The sequence below is a fragment of the Piliocolobus tephrosceles genome, chromosome 1 (assembly GCF_002776525.5).
Source record: "Piliocolobus tephrosceles isolate RC106 chromosome 1, ASM277652v3, whole genome shotgun sequence".
Lineage (NCBI taxonomy): Eukaryota > Metazoa > Chordata > Mammalia > Primates > Cercopithecidae > Piliocolobus > Piliocolobus tephrosceles.
Genome location: NC_045434.1, coordinates 18778452 through 18803576, shown reverse-complemented (window position 1 = coordinate 18803576; position 25125 = coordinate 18778452). Strand labels below are relative to the sequence as shown.

At 43.3% G+C, this 25125-nt stretch overlaps 1 protein-coding gene across 4 annotated transcripts in view; it reads left to right on the top strand.

Annotated features, from left to right (window-relative positions):
* URB2 (URB2 ribosome biogenesis homolog) overlaps window positions 1-13392 on the top strand; it is a 34557-nt gene extending 21165 nt beyond the window's left edge. For all 4 annotated transcript variants that reach the window (XM_023191790.3, XM_023191789.3, XM_023191787.3 and 1 more), the window contains 4 exons: window positions 638-880; window positions 4373-4460; window positions 7685-7824; window positions 12442-13392. In XM_023191790.3, coding sequence (XP_023047558.2) covers window positions 638-880; window positions 4373-4460; window positions 7685-7824; window positions 12442-12639 — 669 coding nt within the window. In that variant the 3' untranslated portion in view covers window positions 12640-13392. The remainder of the gene's footprint in view (window positions 1-637; window positions 881-4372; window positions 4461-7684; window positions 7825-12441) is intronic.
* The last annotated feature ends 11733 nt before the right edge of the window (window positions 13393-25125 follow it).

Here is a 25125-nt window from a genome sequence, read left to right as displayed (position 1 = left end):
TTAGCGTGTTCCTGGGGCAAAAAGGCCTAAAAAACAGACTTAATATTCTCTCTTGTTTCCAATTTGGCTGCTTTGTCATTTTCCTGAGCATCCGTTTTGATGGATGGCAGGGGTCGTCGTCACTGAGTATGTGTGGTGAGCATCAGAAGAGGCACGTGGGCTATATGTGGGGGTGACCCATGCTGACGGGCAGGCAGTGTTGATGACGTATGTGGTAGGCCCTCACTGATGAGAACACCAGGCTAGAATCTGCTTATGTGCACCCAAAGGGTATAGCAGGGGTCTACACAGCCAGAATTCCCAGCAGAACGGTGAGCATTGTGAGACAGCCCTCACCAGGGCTGCTGTGTGTCTGAGAAGGAGGGTCACAGGTGAGCTGTCCCAGGTTACGTAGGTAAGACTTTGAGCTATCCTTCCTCTTGGGTCTGTTCTCTGTATTTTCTAAATCATTAATAGAATATGTTTCACTAGAGCTGATTCGTAAGAAGTTTAACAAATGATATTTAACTGCCCACTGACCACATCAATTCATTTTGGAGCACAGACGTCTTTACTTCAGTCACTCAGTGCTACAGTGTTTGTGTTATTTCCTTGGGGAATTACTTTCATTTTTCCTCTATCTCATCTTGCCCTTTAGCTCCTAAACCGAGAAGCTTGTCAGGAGCAGCCTGTGTCCCTCACAGTGGTCGGGCCTGTCTTAGACGTCCTGGCTGCACTGCTGCGGCAGGGGGAGGAGGCCATCGGCAACCCCCACCACGTCAGTCTGGCCTTCAGCATCCTTCTCACTGTCCCTTTGGACCATCTGAAGCCGCTGGAGTATGGCAGTGTCTTCCTGAGGCTGCACAACGTGCTCTTCTCAATCCTGCAGTGTCACCCTAAGGTGAGAAGGAGGGCGAGAGTGGCAGGCAACTTTTCCTCTGCGAGCAGGGTACTTGACGTCTATAGAAAAGTGGCAGCAAAACTTTACTATTGCAGGACACTAATACAAATAATGAATTGCCAGGCAAACTTTCTGTTCTAGTAAATTTCAGAGCCAAGTGGTTTCTCAAGCATAAAAATGCTTGGCCTTCATACTGGGCTTTGCGAGCGAGGTTTTCTTCATTGGAGCTGGCGCTTTGAATAGTGTTTGTATACTACAGGTTGAACACTTCTAATCCAAAATGCTCTAAAACTCGAAACTTTTAGAGTGCTGACATCGTGCCACAAGTGGAAAATCCCACTTCTGACCTCACGTGACTGGTCGCAGTCATAACACAGTCAAAACTTTGTTTCATGCACAAAATTATTTAAAATTATTGTAGAAAATTACCTTCAACTGTGTGTATAAGCTATATAAAGTGAAACATAAATGAATTTTTAAATTATATTTAGATGGGTCCCATCTCCAAGATATCTCATTTTATGTATATGCAAATATTCCAAAATCTGAAATCTGAAACACTTCTAGTCCCAAAGCTTTAGAATAAGGGATACATAATCTGTACTATTTAAGGAAACTCATTAGAAATTATTCTGTTTTTGCTCACTACGTATTTAAATAAGCCACTCACTTGCATAGATCTCTTCCTGGGCTTTTAATTCAAATGGGTGTAGGGAATGAGGCATCCTGAGTTCCAGTTTTGTAGTATGCTCCTTTTTAAGTTAAACTGAAACTGGGGATAAATGTCCCACAGAAAAAAATTATAGTTCAGCTAACATTTATTGAACATTTGATATGTTCCGCCCCTATAGCAAGCCTGTGAAAGAGGCACTAATCCCATTTTATTGATGAATAAACTGGAGCTCAGTGCCACCAAATGATTTGACCAATGTCACTTAGCTGAGTCTAAACCTTAGACTCAAGACTTGTTATCTTTGACCAGTGTTCTTTTCATGGTGCCACCATTGTATGTATGGCTGACTATATGTGTAGGAACTCATAAATATAACAGTTAATGCATCGCTTAATGACAGAGGCGTGTTCTGAGAAATGTGTTGTTAGGCATTTTTGTTGCACAAACACCATAGATCATATAATACTTTCACAAACTCAGATGGTACAGCGTACTGCACACCTAGGCAATGGGGTATAGCCTGTTGCTTCTAGGCTATAAACCTACAAACCTATACAGCAGGTGACTGTGCTGAATCCTGTAGGCAGTTGTAACACAATGGTGAGTATCTGTGCGTTTAAACAGAGAAATGTTCCATTAAAAATATAGTCTTATAATCTTATAGGACCACCGTTGTCTTATACAGTGTGCCTTTGACCAGAGTATGGTTTTGTAGTGCATCGCCGTGTATCTTGTATTCATGCACATTCAGATATTTTTAGGTGTTTTGATGTCCTAAGGCTAGAGACCTGCCAGCAATGCAGTTTTTAAGAAAAATACTCTCCGGTAAGCTAAATACTCAGAAATTGGATCTAACTCTAAAGCCTTCCCCCATTAACAGTTGCCTTTGGCCCTGTTTATCTTGTCAGCATCTTTGTTTTAAAATCTCTCTGCTGTTGTTAGATTTGTATGTGACTGTGCAATATAAATGCAATGCACATAAATTACAAACTGAAATTACAGGTGCAGGATTTCATGAAGTTGATGAAAGTGGTATTAGAAAGCAGCTTGATTCTTCTGTTTGCAAAACCATTAGCAAATGACCATTTAGTGGAATTAGATCATGTAACGAATGGAGAAAATTGACCAGGATAATGACATGGTATTACAGTAAAGAATGATGTGAATTAATCAAAGCTTACTCTCATCTGTTGGGGTTGTGTAGGGAATCTGATGCCTGACCACAGCATCAGCAGTGTGCGTGGCAGGCCCACACGGATGTAAACACGCAGCCAGAATCCTCTTAGGTACATGTAAAGGGTATAGCAAGAAGTCAGCACAGCCAGCGTACCCAGCAGAATGACCAGGAGCTCGTGCTGTTCCAAGCAATTTACATGGCTTAGCTTGTTCAGTCCTCGCGACAACCTATCGTCTTCATTTTACAGATGAGGAAACTGAGGTGCACACAGACAAAAAAGAGCTAGATGATTTGTTCAAGATCATAAGGAGCCAGAGTGTGAACCCAGATAGTTCCAAAAGGATTTGTGTACTTTTCATCAGTATGATAGCAAAGGATTAAGAGAGGGGAATTGGGGAACTGGATGAAACGCTGGAATACTTTTACAAAAACGACTTCTTTCAGAATATGCTGCAAAAAGTCAGTAATTTGACATGAAGGATGTGGTATTATGCTATCAAAAATTTTGTTGGACAAATTATGCCAAAGAGAATAATCCCAACGCTTGACTTACTCTCTGTTCACTCTCACACGTGGTGCAGCACTGTCCAGCAGTGGTCGGCAGTGGTGGGCGTGTGCTGTGTCTCCATCGTCCAGCATGGTAACCACTGGCCACAGCTGTCTTGACCACTTGAAATGTGGCCAGTGTGACTAGGAACTGAATATTTAATTTTATTTAATTCTAATTAATTTAAATGTAAGTAGTCACATGTGGCTGGTGGTGCTCTGCTGGACAGTGTGTGGTTGTGATTCAGACTTAAAGATGATTGAGTATAAAAGAGGCATGTTCTGTCATCAAAATCTCATTTTTCTTTTTTTTTTTTTTTTGAGATGGAGTCTCGCTCTGTCACTCAGGCTGGAGTGCAATGGTGCGATCTTGGCTCAGTGTAACCTCTGCCTCCTCGGTTCAAGCAATTTTTGTGCCTCGGCCTACCGAGTAGCTGGGATTACAGGCACCGGGCACCATGCTTGGCTAATTTTTGTATTTTTAGTAGAAACAGGGTTTCACCATGTTGGCCAGGCTGGTCTCCAACTCCTGACCTCAGGTGATCCGCCTGCCTAGGCCTCCCAAAGTCCTGGGATTATAGGTAGGAGCTGCTGTGCCCGGCTGAAATCTCATTTTTCAAGATGAAGTTTTCAAGCAGAGCTTTTCACCACTATTAATTGAGAGGTTTTGGTCCCCATTTTAAGTGCATTTGCTTTAACATAATTTTTTTATTTTTGTACCAATGATACTTGAATATATTAATTAGTACTGTTCCTATTATTATTTATTTCTACCCATTTCCAGAATGGATTAGCACCAGCTTAGAGTAAAAGCTGATTCCAAACCAGGATTGCCTGATAGACCTCCTGAAGTTATGCAGTGTGGGGGTCTCTACCCTCGATAGTTAAAATAAGGGTCAAAGAGTCTAATACAAGATGGATGAGCAGTGACACCAGCATGTCCAGGTGAAAAGATGTGGCTACCCCTAGGCACACACAACTGGTTTGAGTGTCCCGATAGACAAGGCTAAGAAATAAATAAGTATGAGCTCCTTTAAAGTAGAAAAACTTAAATAATCACATATGTACTTTTACATTCTGTTATCTGTCATCACAGGTGATGCTGAAAGCCATCCCTTCTTTCTTGAACTCTTTCAATAGATTGGTGTTTTCAGTTATGCGTGAAGGGCGGCAGAAGGACAAAGGTAATTTGGAGTAACATCAGATACAGTTTCAAATGTATTTATCATGAGGTGTTGGCTGCTGGCCACATATGTTACTGAAAATAAAACTACTCAGTTGTGTTTAAATGAGAGAAATGTTGATATCAAATGAATACTCAAATTTTTTTTTTTTTTTAATTTCAATTGGTCACATTTTATCTTATCCAAAACAGTGGATGAATCAGGCATCTCCTTACTGAAGTAGTTCCTTTTCTGGGAAAAAAAAATAGCAGATTTAGGAAATGGTTACTGAGTATGTATATCCTATAAAGGGGATATAAAAATGACTTACAACCCCATTCCTGCCCTTCAGGAGCTTGTAGTTCAACAGGGAGATGAAAAGGAACAGGCAGGTATAGAGCAATCTCATTTTATAAAAGGGATAAGGTCCTTCTGCTCACTGCTGCAGCCTCACCTTGGCAAGGGTGTGTTTGTTTACTAGGGAAACACTAGCTGCCATATGGCAATAGCATATATTATGTGTACAATTCATTTTTCAGCTTTGAAGTTGATTCTTGTTGAATTTCTAATTTGAGGGAGACTTTCATTATTTTAAAAATTGCTGGCTGGGCGCGGCGGCTCATGGCTATAATCCCAGCATTTTGGGAGGCTGAGGCGGGTGGATTACCTGAGGTCAGGAATTCAAGCCCAGCTTGGCCAACATGGTGAAACCCTGTCTCTACTAAAAATACAAAAATTAGCTGGGCATGGTGGCACACTCCTGTAATCCGAGCTACTCAGGAGGCTGAGGCAGGAGAATTGTTTGAGCCCAGGAGGCAGAGGTTGCAGTGAGCCAAGATCGTGCCATTGCACTCCAGGCTGAGCAATAGGGCAAGATTCCGTCTCCAAAAAAAAAAAAGAAAAAGTATGAAAACCAAAATTGCACGACTTTCTATTTTATATTGCAGTATTTCAAAATTGCATAGCATGTACCAGCCCTGTACTGTCTGACGTGCTAAGTGGTAGGTCAGGGTGTCAGCTCAGATGCTCTGGGACCATAACTCAACTCAGGGTGTCAGAGAAGACCCTGTGACCGCAGTTCTGGGCCAACTGGAAATACACGAGTGGTGCTCAGCTTCTCTCCCATCATTGTGGTTCAGTTTTGTAGACCTAAGCAAATAGCCCTTTAACCAGACAACTTTTGAGAAAAGGGAAAGGGCATTGTTAACACTAGGCTTCCATTCCTCTGCCTGGTTTTGGGATCAGTCAGTGGCACAGTTAGATATTTCACTTCTTCCTGTGTCTGATGCAGAGCATGTCAGCTTAATACTGTGAATCGATTTAGGAGCAGCCTTCGTAAACAAGTTTCCCCTCCCATGTCAGCCTCAGCCAGTTGGTGGTGGCTGCCTGCAGTTCTATGTCAAGGCCTCTCCCATCATGTCTGAGCTCAGCCAGGAGGAATCCCTGTTCTTGTAGTCATGTCTGCCTGGACGGAAGGGGCCTTGCTCAGCGGTGGTGGAGCACAGCCTGGTCACACTGCCACAGGTGTGTCCTTTGTCATGTATTTGAGGAAGCACAGGAGCACATCACACTTCTGGTACTTTGTGCTGTGTTCATGTGAATGTAGCTTCATCATCTTGTCTGCTAAGACCTGGTTCTCAGACATATTCATGGCTTAACTGAGTAGAGTTTTAACTCTTTTATTCTCTCTTTTATTGGTATCTAATATGCTCTTTCTAATGGGCATGCATTAAATTGGTGGCCAAAATAACAAGTGCTATGTATTCATGTAGTATGTTGAACAGTCTGAAAAGAGAAGAAACAGTCGATGTTAGATATTAAAGCATATCACCAAAGTATATTTTCTGTTGAAATGCTACATGAATGTTAACAGTAATGTTGGCCGGGCACGGTGGCTCAAGCCTGTAATCCCAGCACTTTGGGAGGCCGAGACGGGTGGATCACGAGGTCAGGAGATCGAGACCATCCTGGCTAACATGGTGAAACCCCGTCTCTACTAAAAAAAAATACAAAAAACTAGCCGGGCGAGGTGGCGGGCGCCTGTAGTCCCAGCTACTCGGGAGGCTGAGGCAGGAGAATGGCGTAAACCCGGGAGGCGGAGCTTGCAGTGAGCTGAGATCCGGCCACTGCACTCCAGCCTGGGCGATAGAGCGAGACTCTGTCTCAAAAAAAAAAAAAAAAAAGTAATGTAATTTAGCACAATTACATTGATCTAGAAAAATTACATCTATAAAAGATATTTGTATGCTTATTCAGGTCTTCAAAAAAGGTATGCATTCCAAAAATCAACTTTATTGAGTTATATACAATGTATGCATAACAAATTGCTTCTGTTTAAGGTATGCAATTTAATGGGTTTTAGGTATGTGTGAAGCTGTTCCCACAATCAAAATACAGAATATTTTCCATCATCCTTAAAAGCTTCCTCTGACTTCTTTGCAGTTTTTTCTCCACTGTGGTCCCAGCCCCAGTCACCCATCTGCTTTTTGTCCTTATGGATTCGTTTGTGTTTTCTGGAGTTTTATAAAAACATGCCTACCATTGTGCTAAATGGCAGCAGGGAAGGTGCTCTGGTGTGTGCTGGAACTTCCCCATGGACTGTAACTCAGGCTGTGGGGACACACATGCAATTAGGATTCTTGGGAGGAGTTTGTTAAGAGGCCCTGGATGGTCCTAACACTATATGGTAGGAAAAGAGCTGGGAATCAGAAGTAAATCTAGGAAGACAGTAGAATGTCTACTAATGATAATTGAGTCCTATGTCTGTCCAGCTATAAAAGGCACATAACACAAACAATTTCTGAAACTTAAGGAGGCAAAGACATAATTTAGGGTATCTCATTTTTTAAATCATATGTCGGTAAATGATTTTCTCCCCTTAAGATAATTTTTAAGTTTTTTTCCATTTTATGCCTTTCTTATAGAACTCCATCTTGGTTTTTTTTTTTTTTTTTTTTTTTTAAGTAATCCTAGATTTCATCCTAAAAATCTTGATTACTTTTCTGGTTAGACTCTTAAAAACACCTGAGCACTCTTGAGTTTTTAAGTGTCCTTCCCTTTGTTGTGTAAATAACTGTTTGGACATATCTGTTCTCCCTTATTCTGTCTGCAAAATAAGCCAATTAAAGAGTCTGAGAAAACATGTAACACCTGAGATAATTTTCACCTGTATTAAAAGTCTAACATAGAAGAGTTAAAATGTGCTGTTTTTGAACTAATTGGTTGGGAACCTTTGCTGTCTATAGGAAGCACAGATGACCTGCCCACGGTCCTGAAGTGTGCACGCCTGGTTGAAAGGATGTACAGCCACATCGCCGCACGAGCTGAGGAGTTCACTGTGTTTTCCCCATTTATGGTGGCCCAGTACGTGTTGGAGGCACAGAAGGTAAAATCGGGTTCAATGTCTTTCACCAAGTGCTGTGTTTATGGTCCTTAAGCCGGGTTTCTCAACCAAAATGGCAAGTGATGTTGTGGGTCTAACAGTTCTCTGTTGCTGTGTGCAAGTTTTAGACAGGGTTTTGCTCTCTCACTCAGGCTGGAGTGCATTAGTGCGGTGATAGCACACTACAGCCTTGAACTCCTGGGCTCAAATGATCCTCCTGCCTCAGCCTCCCAAGTAGCTAGGACTACAGGCATGTACTATTACACTCAGCTAATTTTTGTAGAGATGGGGTCTCACTATGTTGTGCAGGCTGGTCTCAAACTCCTGGCCTCAGGCCTTCCTTCCTCCTCAGCCTCCCCAGTCTCTGGAGTCCTGTGTATTTCAAGGTGTTTAGCAGCATTCCTACAGGGTTATTGTAAGGACCAAATGAAATGACATACAGAGGGCTCAGTGGTGCCTTGTACACAGAAAATGCTCGATTATCTGTTTTGCTCCAGCACAAACCCTGGGGTCTATTTTGGTTGGTTTCTTGAGTAATATAAAAGGAGAGGAAATATTACTCAGGTCCAAGAACAGGAGCTCTCATAGGACCAGGCTTAATGGAGACTAGAAAGAGGGGTTCTAGACTTCAGGGTTCTGGGGTCCCCTCAGCTGCAAGAGTTCATGTATCTTTACTCTGGAGGTGTGTCATTCATGTGACTCAGCTGCTCTCAGACACTCAAAGTAGATGACAAGGTGTAGATACAGGTGGTTACTCAGATAGATTGAGAAAAAATATCTTTGTCCAAATTAATCTGACTTTTTGATTCAGTGTTCTAGATAATTCATTATTCAAGCAGTTATCTTCTGTTTTTTTTGAGATGGAGTTTTGCTCTTTCTCCCAGGCTGGAGTGCAGTGGCGTGATCTTGGCTCACTGCAACCTCCACCTCCTGGGTTCAAGCAATTCTTCTGCCTCAGCCTCCTGAGTAGCTGGGATTATACACCACCATGCCCGGCTCATTTTTGTATTTTCAGTAGAGACAGGGTCTTGCCATGTTGGCCAGGCGGTCTCGAACTCCTGACCTCAGGTGATCCACCCGCCTTGGCCTCCCAAAGTGCCAAGATTACAAGTGTGAGCCACCACGCCCAGCCATTTAACAGTTATCTTACTTTGGAATGTCATTGTGCTATTTTCAAAATTCCATAGGATGCTCTGTGATCCATAGTAAGCTCACTATAGAACTTTATAAATCTAGGCTGTATAAATCTTGGTTTAAATTGACTGTCATAGGCTTGAGTAAAGTGCAGTGTCTTTTTTTGTCTGTCTTCTTCTGTATGTATAGATATACATTTATATTGTGTTCAGTCTCTCTGTAAAATATCCATTTCCCCTTTGTAGAATGATAGTAAAATCACGAGTAAGCTTGTTAGGGTAGAGGTGTCAGCATTTGTCCAGGGAGGCTGGGTTGAATGGACTTCCTTAGAAAACCTGGAGCTGCATCACTTTTCATCCCTGCTCCTGTTTTAGATATATCTAGAACTACTAAATAGTTTCTACCCCGCTGACCTTTCTCACCTCGGCAAGTGGATGGGGACATGGGGGCAGCCTGGCCATGTGAGTGCACACACCTGGTAAGAGCTGCGGATCTTGAGAACACCCCTTCAAGTTGTCCTTTGACCAAGATGTGGGCTTATAGTTTGGTTTCCTTGCAGTTATTTGGCCTTTTTTTGAAATCTTAATGTTTCCCAAGCACACCAGTCATTAATATGTAAGCTTTTGATTAAAGAAAAGCTGGCATTATTTTCTGTCTTACTGTATAATAAAATGAGACATAGTAATATCACTTCACTAAGGGCCAAGAAGAGAAGCAGTAATTTGAACCCTTAAGTCGCTAATTATTATTCTGAAATTTACTTTATGAAAAGCCTCTGGCTTCCTGGCCTCATTATTCATGTCTAATTTATGTTCATTAGTTATATTTTATTTTTAATCTTGAAAGCCAGAGGCCTTGGGAATTAGCTAGGGCCACAGCCTCCCAGAATCCACCGGCACCACAGTCTATGTTTTATCTTTCATTTGTTTTTAAATTCGGTAATGAAGAAAATATTCCATATGCATTAGCGGCTTCTACTGAGAGAGCCATAAATCTTTCTAGATCAGTGTGTTTTAAGTTTAATTAAATGCCAGATCTAATGCTAAATAGGTCTCCTTTGCATTTTCCTTGTACTTCTGCAGAGTTGAGTATTGCTGGTGGGACCTGTCAGTAGTCAGGGAAGACGACCTGGTGAGATATGTCAGTCAGGAGAAGGGGCAGCTCCAGAGGCCCGCTTGTCTTCTTTCAGCCAAGCAGTAATGAGTCCCCGTGGAAACATGCAGGGAAATTATGGTTACTTTCATCTTCTTTTTTACCTGTAGACCAAATTTACAATGTCCCTCTGCAGACGCTCCTTGACTTAGGATGGGGCTGTGTCCCGATAAAGCCATAGTATGTTCAAAATATCATAAGTCGCAATGCATTTAATACTTGATAAACCCATCGTAAAAGTGAAAAAATCGTAAGTTGAACCATCGTTAAGTGCAGATGCTCCTCGACTTAATGATGCAGTTATATCTGGATAAATCCATTGTTAATTCAAAAAATGTTAAGTCAAAAAGTGTTAAGTTGAACCGTCTTAAGTGAGGAACCATCTGTATGTTGATAGCTTAGAATGAATAGTTTGTGCTGCTCATCTTATCTGAGGTTTTTAAAAGCTACTTAGCGATGTTTTCGTTTGTTGGCCAATGATCTTAGTCTTGTAGAAATTGACTTTTTTCTTGTTTTATAAATAAGTTGTCTGAAGCCTAAAGATTTAAAGTGGTTGTGTTGTCTAAAACCTACTGGCTTTCCTAGCTCTTTGCTAGAGGCTGTCTGGCTGCATTTTCACTACTGAGAAACTGTGCAAATAGTTCAGAGCATGGGCTCTGGGCTCAGACTGCCTAGGTTCAAGTTTCAGTGCTGCTAGTTATTAGCTGTGTGACTTTGGGGAGATCACTGAACCTCATTTTTTGCCTTTGGAAGTGGAATTATTTATTTAGTAAGTGATAAATGAATGAACGAGTATGAACAAGTAGTCCACTTACAAAGCTCTCACCCTGCCAGTATGATTTTGTCTATTTTTTGTTTTGTTTTGTTTTGTTTTTTTCTTTCCCTCTCAATTACCTTGCTGTAAAATTCACAGACATGCCATTCTATCTTTGGTCCTCGAATGTTCCTATCATCTATAAAATGGTAAAATTCAAGATGATCACTTGTCAGAAATTTCTGAACTATCACATGAAAAGGATCATAACTTTGAAGAATAGCATCATCTTAGAGACAGAAACAAATTACCTCTTTAGGAATGTACTTCTCAATGGTTGCCTTTGTGAATCAGTTCTTCTGGTTAATAAAATATATCCTCATTAGAAGCTGTGTTTGCAGAGACACATTAACTCTTTCAGGTTATCAGGGTAGCAATAAATGATCAGCCAAATTCCAGGCCTGTCTGCTGGTACTTTACCACTGTTTTGTTTTTTTTCTACTTTTTAAAAGTAATGGTAAATACATCTAGTATAAGGTGAATTTTACCAGCTTAACTGTTTTCTGTGTGCACTTCAGTAGTATTACATACTTTCTTATACTGTGCAGCCATCACTACCATCTGTTCCCAGAACTCTTCATTACTACTGCTTTTTCGTTTCAGTTACTAGGGTTTCAAACTCTGTTCAGCCCCCATTTAGTTGAAACCTGAATGGATGTGGTAAGTGTGAAGAGAACCTGCTCCCCCAGCCTTTTAGGTTGGTTTGATACTAGTCTGAGTCTCTTCTCTGGAAGTTTGGGTGGAGCATCAGATATAGCCAGGTTGGAGCTGGCTGCCACGCCCACTCCTGTGCTCCAGATTTTAGTTAACCGTGAACTTCAGGTGAGAAGTGCATCTTTAGGCATGAGGACCAGTTCAGCCATTCCAGGGCTGTTAGGAATTAAGTACATATTGTGCTGTTCTTGACACAAATAAAAAAAGAATCTATCAAGTGGCAATCATGACTCACTTCTGCTCTTGGGTGATATGATGTGATCTAGTTACTAGTGTAGGCTTATCAGTGGTCTGTTCTGGTCATGTCAGAGCCTGCCTGCTGCCTTGCTCTGGAGTGAGATGGGGTCACAGTGTTACAGTGAACGTAGCTGTCATTGTCCCACAGGGTTGGCAAAGCTTCCAAGGTGATTGATGGCGTAGAAGAATTTGACACAATGGGCAGGCAGCTTACCTTCTTTTAAGGTTTTTAAATTTAAAGACTCCAGTTTTTTAAAATGCCCCTGGTAAACATGTAAGCATCATTTACTGAACAGGAAAGCCACCCTTGTGCTTTCATGGAGTTTCATTCCAGGTTTGAGTTTGCTTGAGTTAGTTTCTATTTCCCCAAAATACAAACTTTAAAAATAGGAGGATTTAAATATTTGACTTAGCAACAAAATTATATTTTGAAAGTGAATGTCGATCTTTTCTCAATTTGGAGATCAGTTTGAAATCACTTCTCAGTCCTTCCCAAGATACTGTCGGCAGGTGGTGCGGCTTGATCTCTGCCCCCAATTGTTCTCACAAAGGTTTGCCTTTTTCCCCAGGTGACCTTATATCCAGCTGTGAAAAGTCTGCTGCAGGAGGGCATTTACCTCATCCTGGACCTCTGCATCGAGCCTGACATCCAGTTCCTGCGGGCCTCGCTGCAGCCGGGAATGAGAGACATCTTTAAGGAGCTCTATAATGACTATCTCAAGTACCACAAGGCCAAACATGAAGGAGAGAAAAGATATACGGCCTGACGCCATGGGACAGAAGTGCTGCCAGGGACATTGTCCAGCGGCTTTGGCTGCATGGTCTGAAAGAGCTGGAGAATGAAAGACTTAAGATGTTCTAATTCGTAATATTGGTATACATAGAAAATCCTTTGGGTTTTATGTAGTATATTTTGATGTATTTTACATCGTGTTTTTCTTACTATTTTTTAATACATAGTTTTATGCAGTAAGTATTGCAATAGAATCCTGAAAATTGACCCTGGGATGAGATTAATTCAGTAGAAAAATTGCGGACTCTCGGAACCTTTCCGTGTTTGGTTCTTGTCTTGGTTCAGTGGCTTGGTGTTTCCTCATCCACACTAGAAACTGCATAAAAGTTGGCTTTTTACTTTAGGTACATGGGTATATAATTCAGCCCTGTTTAACTATTTTTGCCTTTCAAATTCTTCAAGTAACATGGGAAGTATTCTTGAAATGTCACTTTTTCTGCCTTCCCTCTAAGTATGCTTTCTGAGGAAGTCAGGGAAAGTTAGAGTCTGTGGCCCGAGGTGTGTGCTCTGGGCAGGGATAGTGGGCACCTCAGGCAGGTGGGTGATCTTTAGCACAGGTGCCAGGGTTCCTGCCTGCTCCTCCTGTATTAGCTCTGTGAAGTTCATTTAGGAATTTTTTTCCTATTCAGTTTAATAAATAATCCTCATTGTTTTTGCTTATTACCTAAGCAATATATTTTTATTATAGCAACCTCAGAAAAGAAAAAAAGATAATTTAAAAAACTCATTCATAGTCTCAGTTACCCAGATAAGCCTCTGTTGTCACCTTGGAGTATCTAGTTTTAGTCCCTTTACTATGTGTATGTATATAGATGGACATATCAATATATATAGTAGCTAAATTGGATCATAAATGCATTTTTTAAAAGTTACCCTTTTTCCTGTGTAATATTTAAGTAACTTTGGGTCAGTGAAAACATTCAACATATATTTTTTATTGGCTGCATGGTAGTCCATTGAGTAGATACTGTTGTTTTATTTAATAAGTACCTCATGGTTAGCCATAGGTATCTTTCCAAATTCCCTTTTATAGATGGTGCTTGCAGCTGAACTATTTTCAGAAGATGAATTCTCATGAGTTGTATTATTTGTCAGAAAGCCACATCATTTTGAAAGGATTTATATAAATATTGCCAAATTGCCCCTAGAATAGGTACTAATTTATTTTCCTACTAGTGAGTCAACTTTAATATTATTGATTTTTGTTTGTTTCTTTGTGCTTCCTTGATAGGCGAGAGATGTTATTCTGTTTTGAATTTCTTTAATTACTAAGAGATTATACATTTTTCTATTTACCATTTTTATTTCTTATGTAAATTATGTTTATATAATTATCTTCTGTAATAGCACATTTCTCAATTGGGATATTTACTATTTTTCTTATTCACTCTTTGTGGAATTCATGTTGGAATTCCCTTTTTAATTAGTCCAAAATGCAGACTTTTAAAGTTATTCGAAGGATCATCCTTAAGCAAAGACTTTTTTTTTTTTCACACTACAGTTTCAAGCAGATGTGATTGGAGCAGACAATATAAAATGAATGTCTTTGATACCTAAGAGAAATCGCCCGTGTTTTACGCCCCACGTTTGATTTTATTTCCTGTGCTGTCTTGTGGGGTCTGAGGGACAGTCCTGCCTTACGCACCGTGCAAGTCATCCGTTCCCTTCCTTTTCTCATCTAGACTGTGTGTGCGGACAGGCTTTCGAAGCTCTGGCCACCAGAAGTGGCTTGGGCTGGTCTGGCAGCCTTTCACTTAATGCTTTGTGTTGACAGAGTTTTGTTTCTGCGGTAAACTCCCTGCAGGAGCCTGGAAGAGAGTTGGTGGCGCCATTTCTTGTTCACAGTTGGAGATGGGTGTTGGTGTGAGCGGCGACCTTTCAAGGACACGAGCTGTAAACCAGCGGGAGCTAAAATCACGGTCTTAGGTTTGCCCCTGGTTCAAGTGCCCAGACCAGAAACTCACTGTCTCCGAGGCCTTCGTGGAGCTGTGGCTAGTTTTTCCTGTGCTGGAAATTCCTCCCCTGCCTTGGGAATGCTGGGGGAGCTGGCAAATAATGGAGCAGTTTGTCAGGCGTCCTGGCGGTGGCACTGCAGGGCCTTTAGAAGGGAGTTGGCAGCGGCTACCAGGCAGTCAGCCTTGAGGGAAGGGGAGGAAGAAGAGAAGGCTGGGCCTCCACCTCCTCCCTGCACAGCTCTGAAGGGCTCTCTGCTGTGTTCCCGTTTCAGGGGAAGCGGTCACAGGTTCTCACAGTCATTTCTCTTTGAACTCCAAATGCTCCTCAGCAAAGAATTTGTTTTAACTCCATTTTGCTGATTCATAGGGTAGAAGAAACATTTTTCCGGCTGGCGAATATGGAGGCTCTGTTGTTCGTTTTTATCCTGTTGGAATAGATCTCACAGGCAAAGAGAGTTGGCCCAGCCAGCTCTCCACATGGCAGAGTCGGGGACTCAGCTGCCGGGACGGCGAAATGCTGGGCTTCAGAGAGACTGTCCGCACCAGACTTGCTGTGGCTCTAGACCTCTCATCACCTGACAGATGTGCGTGAATCACCTGTCTGTACCAGGCACGGAGACACGGCCCTGGTCCTCAGGGAGCTTCCTAGCAGGGGACATTGACAATGAGCCAGGAAACAAATAGGCCACGGGGTGGTGGCGGGGTTGGCAGCAAAGCAGACAAGTTCAGTGGCTGGAGAAAGGGGTGATATTTGAACTGAGACCTGCCTGGGTGGTGAGAGGCGTCGCTAGTAGGGCCTGGGATGTGATCCTTAATGCCTGCACTGAATCCACGTGGCACCCTGGTTTTGGCTGAGAGCGGACACCTGAAGGGAGGGGTGGGCGTAAGGGGAGTTGGGCAAGAGAAGGCTCAGCGGGGTGACTGTGCCTGGGATGTTGCCTTGGGCGGTCCTGGACAGTAGCACATCGGGGAGCCCCAGTGGCACAGACTACACACAGCCCCGTTCTCAACCTTGCCCTTGACTGCTGCTTGTGGACCACAGTGGGTGGGTCTCCTTCACAGCCTGTCTTCTGCAGCTTCCTGGACTCGGCGTCCTACGGTAGCTGTGGAAACTGCCCATTGTTCAGGAGTGATGTGAAGTCTCCAGAAAAAAAGCAAGGAGGGGGTGTGTACTTGAAGGGATTTGGGTGTTTGTTTTTTTTTTTTTTTTTTTTTTTTTTGCTCGGTTTCTCTTTTTCATTTTTCTTTGGAGACAGGATCTCACTCTGTTGCCTAGGCTGGAGTGCAGTGGTACAGTCCTAGCTCACTGCACCCTCCAACTCCTGGGCTCAAGTGATCCTCTTGCCTCCAGCTTTCCAAGTAGTTGGGACTATAGGTGCACACCACCACAACCAGCTAATTTTTCAGTTTTTAGTAGAGATAGTCTCACTATGCTGTCCAGGCTTGTCTGGGACTCCTGGCCTCAAGCAGTCCTCCCTTCCTTGGCCTCCCAAAGTGCTGGGATTACAGGCGTTAGCCCCTGCACCCGGCCCTGGTTTTTCATAACTCATAGAGGTTACTTTGATTTATTGCCAGCATGCCAGGCTATAGCCTGAATTCTTTTGTCTAATAAGCTCACACATTTCTGCTTTATGTCTCATAAAAGCCACTGTAGAGGCAGCAGCGGTGTCATTTTTGATTCCTTATTCCTTTGTGTAACTTCTGAACACTCCTTTTTTTTTCATTTTACTTTGTTGTTTACCTTTTCCAGCTCTTCCAGCAGACAAGTTCAGTGGCTGGAGGGAAAGGTGATATTCGCCCTTTCCCCCTCAGCCTGTATGTCTCTCGTGTCTCTCTAATGGATGTTACTTCTGTTGCCCTGTGCCCTCTTGTCCCCATGTCCTTCCAACACCGTTCTGCCATCCCCACTCACTGACTTCTCTGCCCTCCCTCCCCGGTGTGTCTGGGCCACCTCTCCTAATCACTCCTGCTTGCTGGTGACCTCTCTTCTTTCCCAGTCTTCCCTCTTGTTTCCTGCTGATATTTTTTGTAGCCTCATGTCCACAATGGGGACCCTATTGAAACGTCCTGACCCTGCGTTCCCAGGACTGCCACTCCTGCCCATCTGCCATTGCTGATGTGAGAAGTCATACTTGAGCCTCCCTGTTGGACTCTTCCTGGCTTCCCTTGCTCCTTTTTTTAAGAGGCTGAAGTACTGGGGTGTAATGCTAGCTCACTGCAGCCTCCAGCTCCTGGGCTGAAGTGCTCCTTCCACGTCAGCCTCCCAAGTAGCTAGGACTACAGGTGCATGCCACTACGCCTGGCTAATGTTTTTTAAGTAGAGATGGGATCTCGCTATGTTGCCCAGGCTGGAATTAAACTCCTGGGCTCAGGTGATCCTCTTGCCTCGGCCTCCCAAAGTGCTGGGATTACAGGTGTGAGCCACCATGCCTGACCCAATGAGCCTGTTTGTAATGTCCTTTCCCTGGCCTGCCCTGTTGTCCCTCTACCCAGCTTGGTCCCCATTGCCACCATGACCACTGTGCCTCACTGGCATCCCTAGGTCTGGCACCTCCTTCCTCGGCTTTGGAGTCCCCTGATTGTTCTGCCCTCCCCTCAACTCTAGAGCCAGCTTTGTTGTGGGAGAAAGGAATGGAGTCATGGGGATTGATTCTTTACAAAATCTTGTTCCCTCTCTCCTGCTGGGTCCACCTATTGGGAGGAAGATGTCTTTTTTCATCAGAGGAAGAAACATGAAGCAGCATAGCTTTGGGATGTTATGAGCTTGTGGAGACTAGATTGTTATAATGGTTTTAATGTGAAGTTCTGGTTGATGGTAGAACATAAATGTTATGGACGAGGGGAAGGAATTGTGAAATGCTCCACAATGAACACAACTAGTAGTGAGAGTGGCTTTTCATTACAAAGGAGGATTGAGGGGATGTGACTCAGAAGAAATGGCACAGACCAGGCTCAACGGAGGTGAAAGTGTGTTGGGGCCTGGGGCAGGAAACACTCAGAAAAATGAGGCCATGGGAAATCCCAGCAGTAGTGCCTGGCCGGATGCCAAGGTGGTGATAAAGAAGCACCCACAGAAAGCACAAATCAGTGCACGGCCAGCCCTGCGTCTTCTTGTACCTTAATGTCATGCTGGAGGGCATGGCCAACTGTTTCCCAACTGTGGCCATTTCAAAGACTGAGAATGGCTGTTCTTGTGGGGACAAATGTGGGTGCCGGTGACATTCAGTGTCTGGTATTCTCTGACTTGGCATGCAGCCTACACTGGTATTTTCTCTAAGCCCTCTTTGAGCTTTATAACAGATTAAATCAGGCACACAATCTCTTCCCATCTAACCATAGCCCTCTGTCTCTCAAGTCTCTGCTATCACTTTCCCTGCTGCTGTTTACAGACACACACAGAATACTCTTAATTTATCTTAAATATCGATCCTATTATTCTCCCACATGCCTTTTCTCTTGACTACCCAACAATGATAAGGAGTCTACCTTTGTTCCTTGGTTATCCTTGCCATTGAAACTGCCCTCTGAAAGATGACTGGGTCAGCTTCAGCCACCTGGTTTCACGAATGTGTGGTAGGTCCTTGACCATCGCTGGACACCCTTGGCTGGTCGGACCCCCTGCTGGCTCTCTGCATCCTCTAGGGCCTCGACTATCTCTAATGCTCTTGCTTACCTTTTTCTCTCCCTTCGCCTAAAATACTGGCGTCTTCAAGGATTAGTCCTTGACAATTCTTTCTAGACTTTCTAACTTTCCTGACCTTCCACTCCCCGGCGTCACCATTGCCTCCGGGCAAGTCCTTCTCAAACTTGCCAATTTCTGGTCATTGAATTGAGTTGAAAATCTGGAGGACATAACCAATTCCTCACTCTCCTTCAGTCCCAGCTCTCTCTAGCGTCTTCCCTCTTTTCTCTTACTGCCTGCGGTCACTCATCCTAGAGACTGTTTCTAAATAGTCCTAGTGGTTGTACCTTCATCTTCCTTCAAAACCTCCAAGGAGTCTCCTTTCAAAAAACACATTTCTTATTATTATTATTATTATTTTTGAGACAGGGTCTTGCTCTGTTGCCCAGGATGGGGTACAGTGGTGTGATCTTGGCTCACTGCAGCCTTTGCCTCCCAGGTTCAAACGATTGTCCCACCTCAACCTCCTGAGTAGCTGGAACTACAGGTGCGTGTCACCACACTCGGCTAATTTTTATATTTTTTTGTTAGAGACGGGGTTTCACCATGTTGGCCAGGCTGATCTTGAACTCGTGGCCTCAAGTGATCCACCATCCTTGGACTCCCAAAGTGTTAGGATTATAGGCGTGAGCCACCGCGCCTGGTCTTATCATGACTTTTGGAAACTCCATCTAAAATCCCACCCACCTACCTTGACCATCCTGTCCCCTTTTCCCTGCTTCATTACTTTTTCCTCAGTATGTATTGCTCTCCAATTTACTAGGTGTTTTGCCTATTCATGTTGTCTGGTGTCCTTTTTCCTAGTAGAAGTTAAACTCCACATATGCAGGGATCCTGTTTGTGCTACTCACAGTTATGAGTATGGACTGGGAATGGGCACCTGGCACATAGTAGGTGCTCAATTAATACTTGTTGGATGAAGAATGCCCTGGGAATACTGGACTTCCAGCAGAGTAGAGCAATTTGAAAACTGCGTTCCACCCACCTGCCTCCATAAATGTCAATGAATGCATCTTTGTAGAATAAGTATTGGAAAAACAAGTGACTGTGAATTGAATTTTCGATGCACTGTGTGCGGCTGCATGGCCTGACTGTACGGAGGCTGCAGTTTACCACAGCAAAGTGTTGCTGATGCTCCCTATTACAATGTGTCATTGTTTCACTAAACACCTACAGCTTACGTTTTCAGAAAATCTGGAAATGTGACATTAGCTTCCTGATTGTGTCAATTTCCAGATGCATTCATCCCTAATCCAGCAAATGTCAGGAGGGCTGCTTTATGCCCCAGGGGCTGCCGTTTTCAGTGACCTGTTTGCCAGGTGCCTAGTTCTGATCGTCATTGGGATTGGAGATACAGGCAGAAGACAGCTCTGCCAGATTCGACTTTCTGATGAGGCTCCTGTGACAGGTACTGCTGCTGGCACTGGCTTGTGGTGCTGGAAATGCAGGGTCTGGTGGCTCCCTTTGCAATGGGAAGTTTCAGAGGAGCTGGGCTGGTGAAAAGCAGCTGTTCATCCACAGCACGTCTGCATGGAGCAAGGGCACTGGGGAGACTTAAATGTCCACTTCTGGGATTCTCTGGTTGGCATTTGGACGCCAGTTTTGATTGACAGGTTGTCAAAATGATAGTATGAATGTCCAAGGCTGATGCCTTACGTGTGCATGCAGCAATTGCTAATGGTTTCCTCCAGCTTCTTGAACGCATATTCATCACAGATGGGGCATCAGTCTGGGGGGATTCTTCTTCCCTCCTTAGAAGACAATGGGGAGAAATGCCAAGATTCCTTTCAAGGTCTCCAAAAGGGCAAACGTTTCTGTCTTTGGAATACTCACTTTGGAATGCTTTATGGAAAACTGTCCAAATCCCAGGTGCTATTTTCTTTTGCTGTGTGATGGGAGCAGGTGCAGTGATTCAGATGGCTGCATGCATTGGACAGACACCTGCAGCAGGGCAGGCAGTGCTGTGAGCTGGGGAAATAAATAGCTGTTCTTGCCTGTGGGCTTCTGGAGTTTGCAAGGTTTTGTAATTAACCTTTTGTTTATCTTTTGGAGCAATTTTGTTGCTTCTTGCTAAGATGCAAAGGACTTTTTGTGAAAAGACTGTAGAAGCAGAGGTTAGGAGATAGCTGCTTAAAACCCAGAGAGTGGTGGGGGCGAAATACCCTCTCTCATCTCAGAATCCATTTTAAATCTTCATCTAGTTCTTCAGTAATCTGACGGCTGCCTCACTCTGGCCAGGCTTGGGCTTCTGGTGAGTGTTTGAAGGCTGCTGTCTGCTGTGTTGAGCTCCCTTCTCCATGCTTAATTCTTGAGTATTGGAAAAACAAGTGACTATTCAGAGACCTGGGGTGTGTCCCAGGAATAAGAATCAGAGACCTGGGGTGTGTCCAGGAATAAGAAAAAGCTAACATGCTTCTACTCAGGAACTGTAACTTCTACCTTTCTTCTCAAGGCTGAGGTTTTAAAACTGGCGTTCAGGGGAGCCACAAACCCACTGAGACCCCATGTCAGTTTCTGTTTGTATGTGCACTTTTCTGGATGGGCCCCTGGCTTCCATTGATTCTACCTTAGTGCAGGCTTCCAGAAAACAAAGTAAGATACGGAGGACATAGGTGCTATTACTTTATTATGGAGTTCAATCTCAGAGAGCAGGAGCGAGGGGCGTGGGGCACCAAGCGTAGAAAGAGTTAATAGGAGGGCATGTTCTACCCCTGCCCTGTGGGCTGCATCTGCATTGTCTGGGCGCCTGGTCGGGGAGTAGGGAGGAGGCCTCCGTCAATAGAAGAATGGGGCAAGAGGTTTGGTGCAATCAGGTTGTGTCTGTAGGAGGTCAAAATCCACACAGCTGGAACGAGAGACAGGTGAGGTCCAGAGGCTCTGCAGTGGGGCAAAGAGGTATCTGATGCAGATTCTCTAACTACCTGCTTAACTTCAAGTCTGCTTCATACAGTTGTATGGTTTATGCACTGCCCAAAGGTTCCTGGCTGAGGGAACAAGTTGGGACCAGAATCTGACCTGAGCTCTCTTTACAGAGGCTTGTACCTTTGTCCACCCAGAGCAGGTGCCTTTTCCAAATTAGCTCAGGGGGAGCTCTCTTCAGCTGGTTTTCCAAAGTGACCAGTCAAGGGTAGGTTCCCCCCTATATTAGTCCATTTTCATGCTGCTGATAAAGACATACCCAAGACTGGGCAATTTATAAAGAAAAAGAGGTTTAATGGACTGACAGTTCCATGTGGCTGAGGAGGCCTCACAATCATGGCAAAAGGCAAAAGGCACGTCTTACATGGTGGCAGACAAGAGAGAAAATGAATACCAAGCAAAAGCATGTTCCCCTTATAAACCATCAGATCTCGTGAGACTTATTCACTACCACAAGAACAGTATGGGGAAAACCGCCTCCATGATTCAGTTATCTCCCACTGGCTCCTTCCCACAACACGTGGAAATTATGGGAGCTACAATTCAAGATGAGATTTGGGTGGGGACATAGTCAAATCATATCACCCCCTCCAGCCTCTTTTTTCCTTAGCTCCCTTCACATTCTAGTTTCTACCCGTGCCACCAGGCCCTGTGGCCCAGACCAGGCGTCTTGGACGATACCCCAGACCCTCCTCATGAGCAGAATCACTGTTCATGGGTGCTCCTTTTTCCACCTGCCCTGCACCCTCGTCTAGATTCTGATTTCTTGGTGGTGAGTTGGTGTTACCTTGGATTTCTTGTGCCTACTCAGATCTGTGGATTTGGCCCTAGGTCCTTTTTCTTTCTTCCTGTTGGCTTCCTCAGCTCCCTACCTCCTTTCTGCTAGGTGCTCCCTGCAGTCCTTAGCATCAGGGCTACCTCTATTGACAGGGGATCCTTGGGCATTGAGGCCATAGGTTTTCTCTGGTGAATAAATAGGTATGGCTTATAAAACGTATTTCTAAATTTATGAAATTATATGTATGTTTATACCTTCATTCATGCTTTCATTACATTTATTTTTTTTTACATAGCAGAAACCACTTCTTAACTGTGAGACTCTGGATAAATCATATAGTTTCCTGGGTGTCATTTTCTTCTCTGTGAAATGGAGGTAATAACGATTGGCTCCAGTGTGGTCCTGCACCTTGAACAAGATAGTGGATTTTAAAGCGCTTCATCAGATGCCAGCCCAGAAGGTGCCCAGTGGGTATGAATGTCCCCCCTGATGCCATCCCCACACCTGGTTCCCAGTGGGGAGTGTGATAAAGTGGCTGCTACCCAGGAGCTCGTGGCCTTTTTGCCCAGTTCCAGTGCACACGAGCTCCCTGGGGATGGCACCTCTCACTCTGCCATGGGGTGGTGAGAAGTAAGTATTCTGGAATTGTTTTATCTCAGCACTACATCCTATCTTCAGCATCTGCGTTTCAGTTTTCTTCTGGAACATGCCTCCCAGAGTTGTTGAAAGAATTAAGCTAGGTGCTGTATGAAGAGAACTTAGAGCAGTGTGTGGCACATAAACAATAAGTGTTCAGTAAATAGTGGCTGTCGTCATCCTTGTCATCCTATAGCCAATGAGAGAAGTGAGTTGAAATAAAACCTGGCTTAAGAGCCAGTTGTATTTGAAATTATTTGTGTTGGCCCGTTGCCTGTGGGTGGCTGGAGAAAACCATCGGTTCTGGTTCCTGGAAACAGACCAAGCCAGCGCAAAGGTTTCTTGATGTAAGAGCACAGTGAATCTGGTCTTGCAAGTAGGCAGATGCCCTGGACTACTGTCATGGTATGTGGCCTTGTCATCTGGGGTCTTGAATTAGGGTTTTCTTCTCTTTGGGTTCACCTCGCACTGCTGCTTGGTCTTTAGAATAAAGATTGAAGTTATCAAGACCTAGAAAAATGACTTTTCTGAACTTGAAATATTTCTTTTGAATGCTCAGGAGGCAATATACTTTCGTTATTCAGAACACAGATTCCAAGTTAGATATACTCAATTTGAATCTCACCTGTCATTGATAAAATTATCTGTGTAACTTTGTGAAAACCACCTAACTTCTCTGTACCTTAGTTTCATTGTCAGGAAAAACTGGGGTAATAATTATAACCACCCTGTATTGTTGTTTCAAGGATTAAATATGAAATGCACAAAAATCCTTTAGTACAGTCCTAGGTAGAGAATAAGTGCTATTATTATTTTAAAAATTTTGTCCCCAACTTTTTATTGTGAAAATTTCAAAATTATAGAGGTTGAAAAAATAGTGTAATAAACATCTATATACTCTACCTATATTAAAAACGTGTTAGTATTTGACATATTTGCTTTATTTCTCTCTCTCTCTCTCTACACACACACACACACACACACACACAATATGTTTTGCTAATGCAATGTGAAAAGAAGTTGCCAACATATTTCACTCCTAAAAACTTCATCCTGCTCCTAGTAAAAAGGACATTCTCCTACATCCCATAATGCCCATCTCTTACCTAAGAAAAATCAAATTCCATAAAACCCTCTATTGTCCAGTCTATAGTCAACTTTTTTCACTTGTTCCAAAAATATTTCCATGGCACTAAAGTATTACCCCGAGGATTACTTGCTGAGTACAATTAGGGAGGAAAGTATCTTTATTATAGAAATATCGTTCCATGTTAACAATAAACACTACCATTAAGTAGTGGTCTGTGGCAGTGTAACATGAAGTGCATACCACCACCTAAGATGTATCACGGCCAAAAATTTTACCTGTCATCTAATCAAGTCTGTAGACCCGCACTGTTCAAGACGGTAGCCGCTAGCCATGTGTGGCCATTCAGTGTTGAAATGTAACTAGTCCAAATTGAGATGTGCTGTAGGCATGTGTTATCTAAGTTTTAAAGACTCAGGATGAAGAAATAATGTAAAATCTCTCAGTGATTATTTATTTATTATTTATTTTGAGATGGACTTTCACTGTTTCGCCCAGGCTGGAATGAATCTCGGCTCACTGCAACCTCCACCCCCCTGGATTCAGGTGATTCTCCTGCCTCAGCCTCCCAAGTAGCTGGGATTACAGAGCACATCATCATGCCCAGCTAATTTTTGTATTTTTAGTAGAGACGGGGTTTCATTATGTTGACCAGGCTGGTTTTGAACTCCTAACCTCAGGTGATCCACCTGCCTCAGCTTCCCAAAATGCTAGGATTACAGGTGTGAGCTACTGCACCCAGCCTCTCACTGATAATTTGAAAATATTATGTTGAAATCAGCATTTTGTGAGTTAATGTTAATAATTATTAAAATTAGCTTTACCTATTTTACATTTTTTAAAACATGGCTACTGGATAATTTTAAATGTATGTGGTTCACAGATATTTTCTGTTTTCTTTTTCTTTGACCCAAGTGTTCTTTTTCTTTGACCCAGGTGTTGCTCTGTCACCTGGGCTGGAATGCATTGATGTGATCATGGATCAAGGGATCCTCCCACCTCAGCCTCCTGAGTATCTGGGACTACAGGTGCATGCCACTACACCTGCCTAATTTTTTTTTTTTTTTTTTTTTTACTTTGTAGAGATGCAGTTATGCTGTATTGCTTAGGCTGGTCTCAAACTCCTGGGCTTAAGCAATCCACCCACCTCAGCCTCCCAAAATACTGGGATTACAGGTGTGAGCCACTGCACCGGGCAAGTTTACAGATTTCTGTTTCACAGTACTGCTGTAGACCTAACTTTGAGAAAGTCAGGGGGTGGAGGAACAAGGCAAATGATATCACAAGGAATCAATCAGATAAAACCAGAATGTGGGGCATGTTTGAAACTCTTCAAAACGTCAATGTCATGAAAGAAAGGAAAGAGTGAAAGGGTTATTTTAGATTAAGAGATTATGAGATAA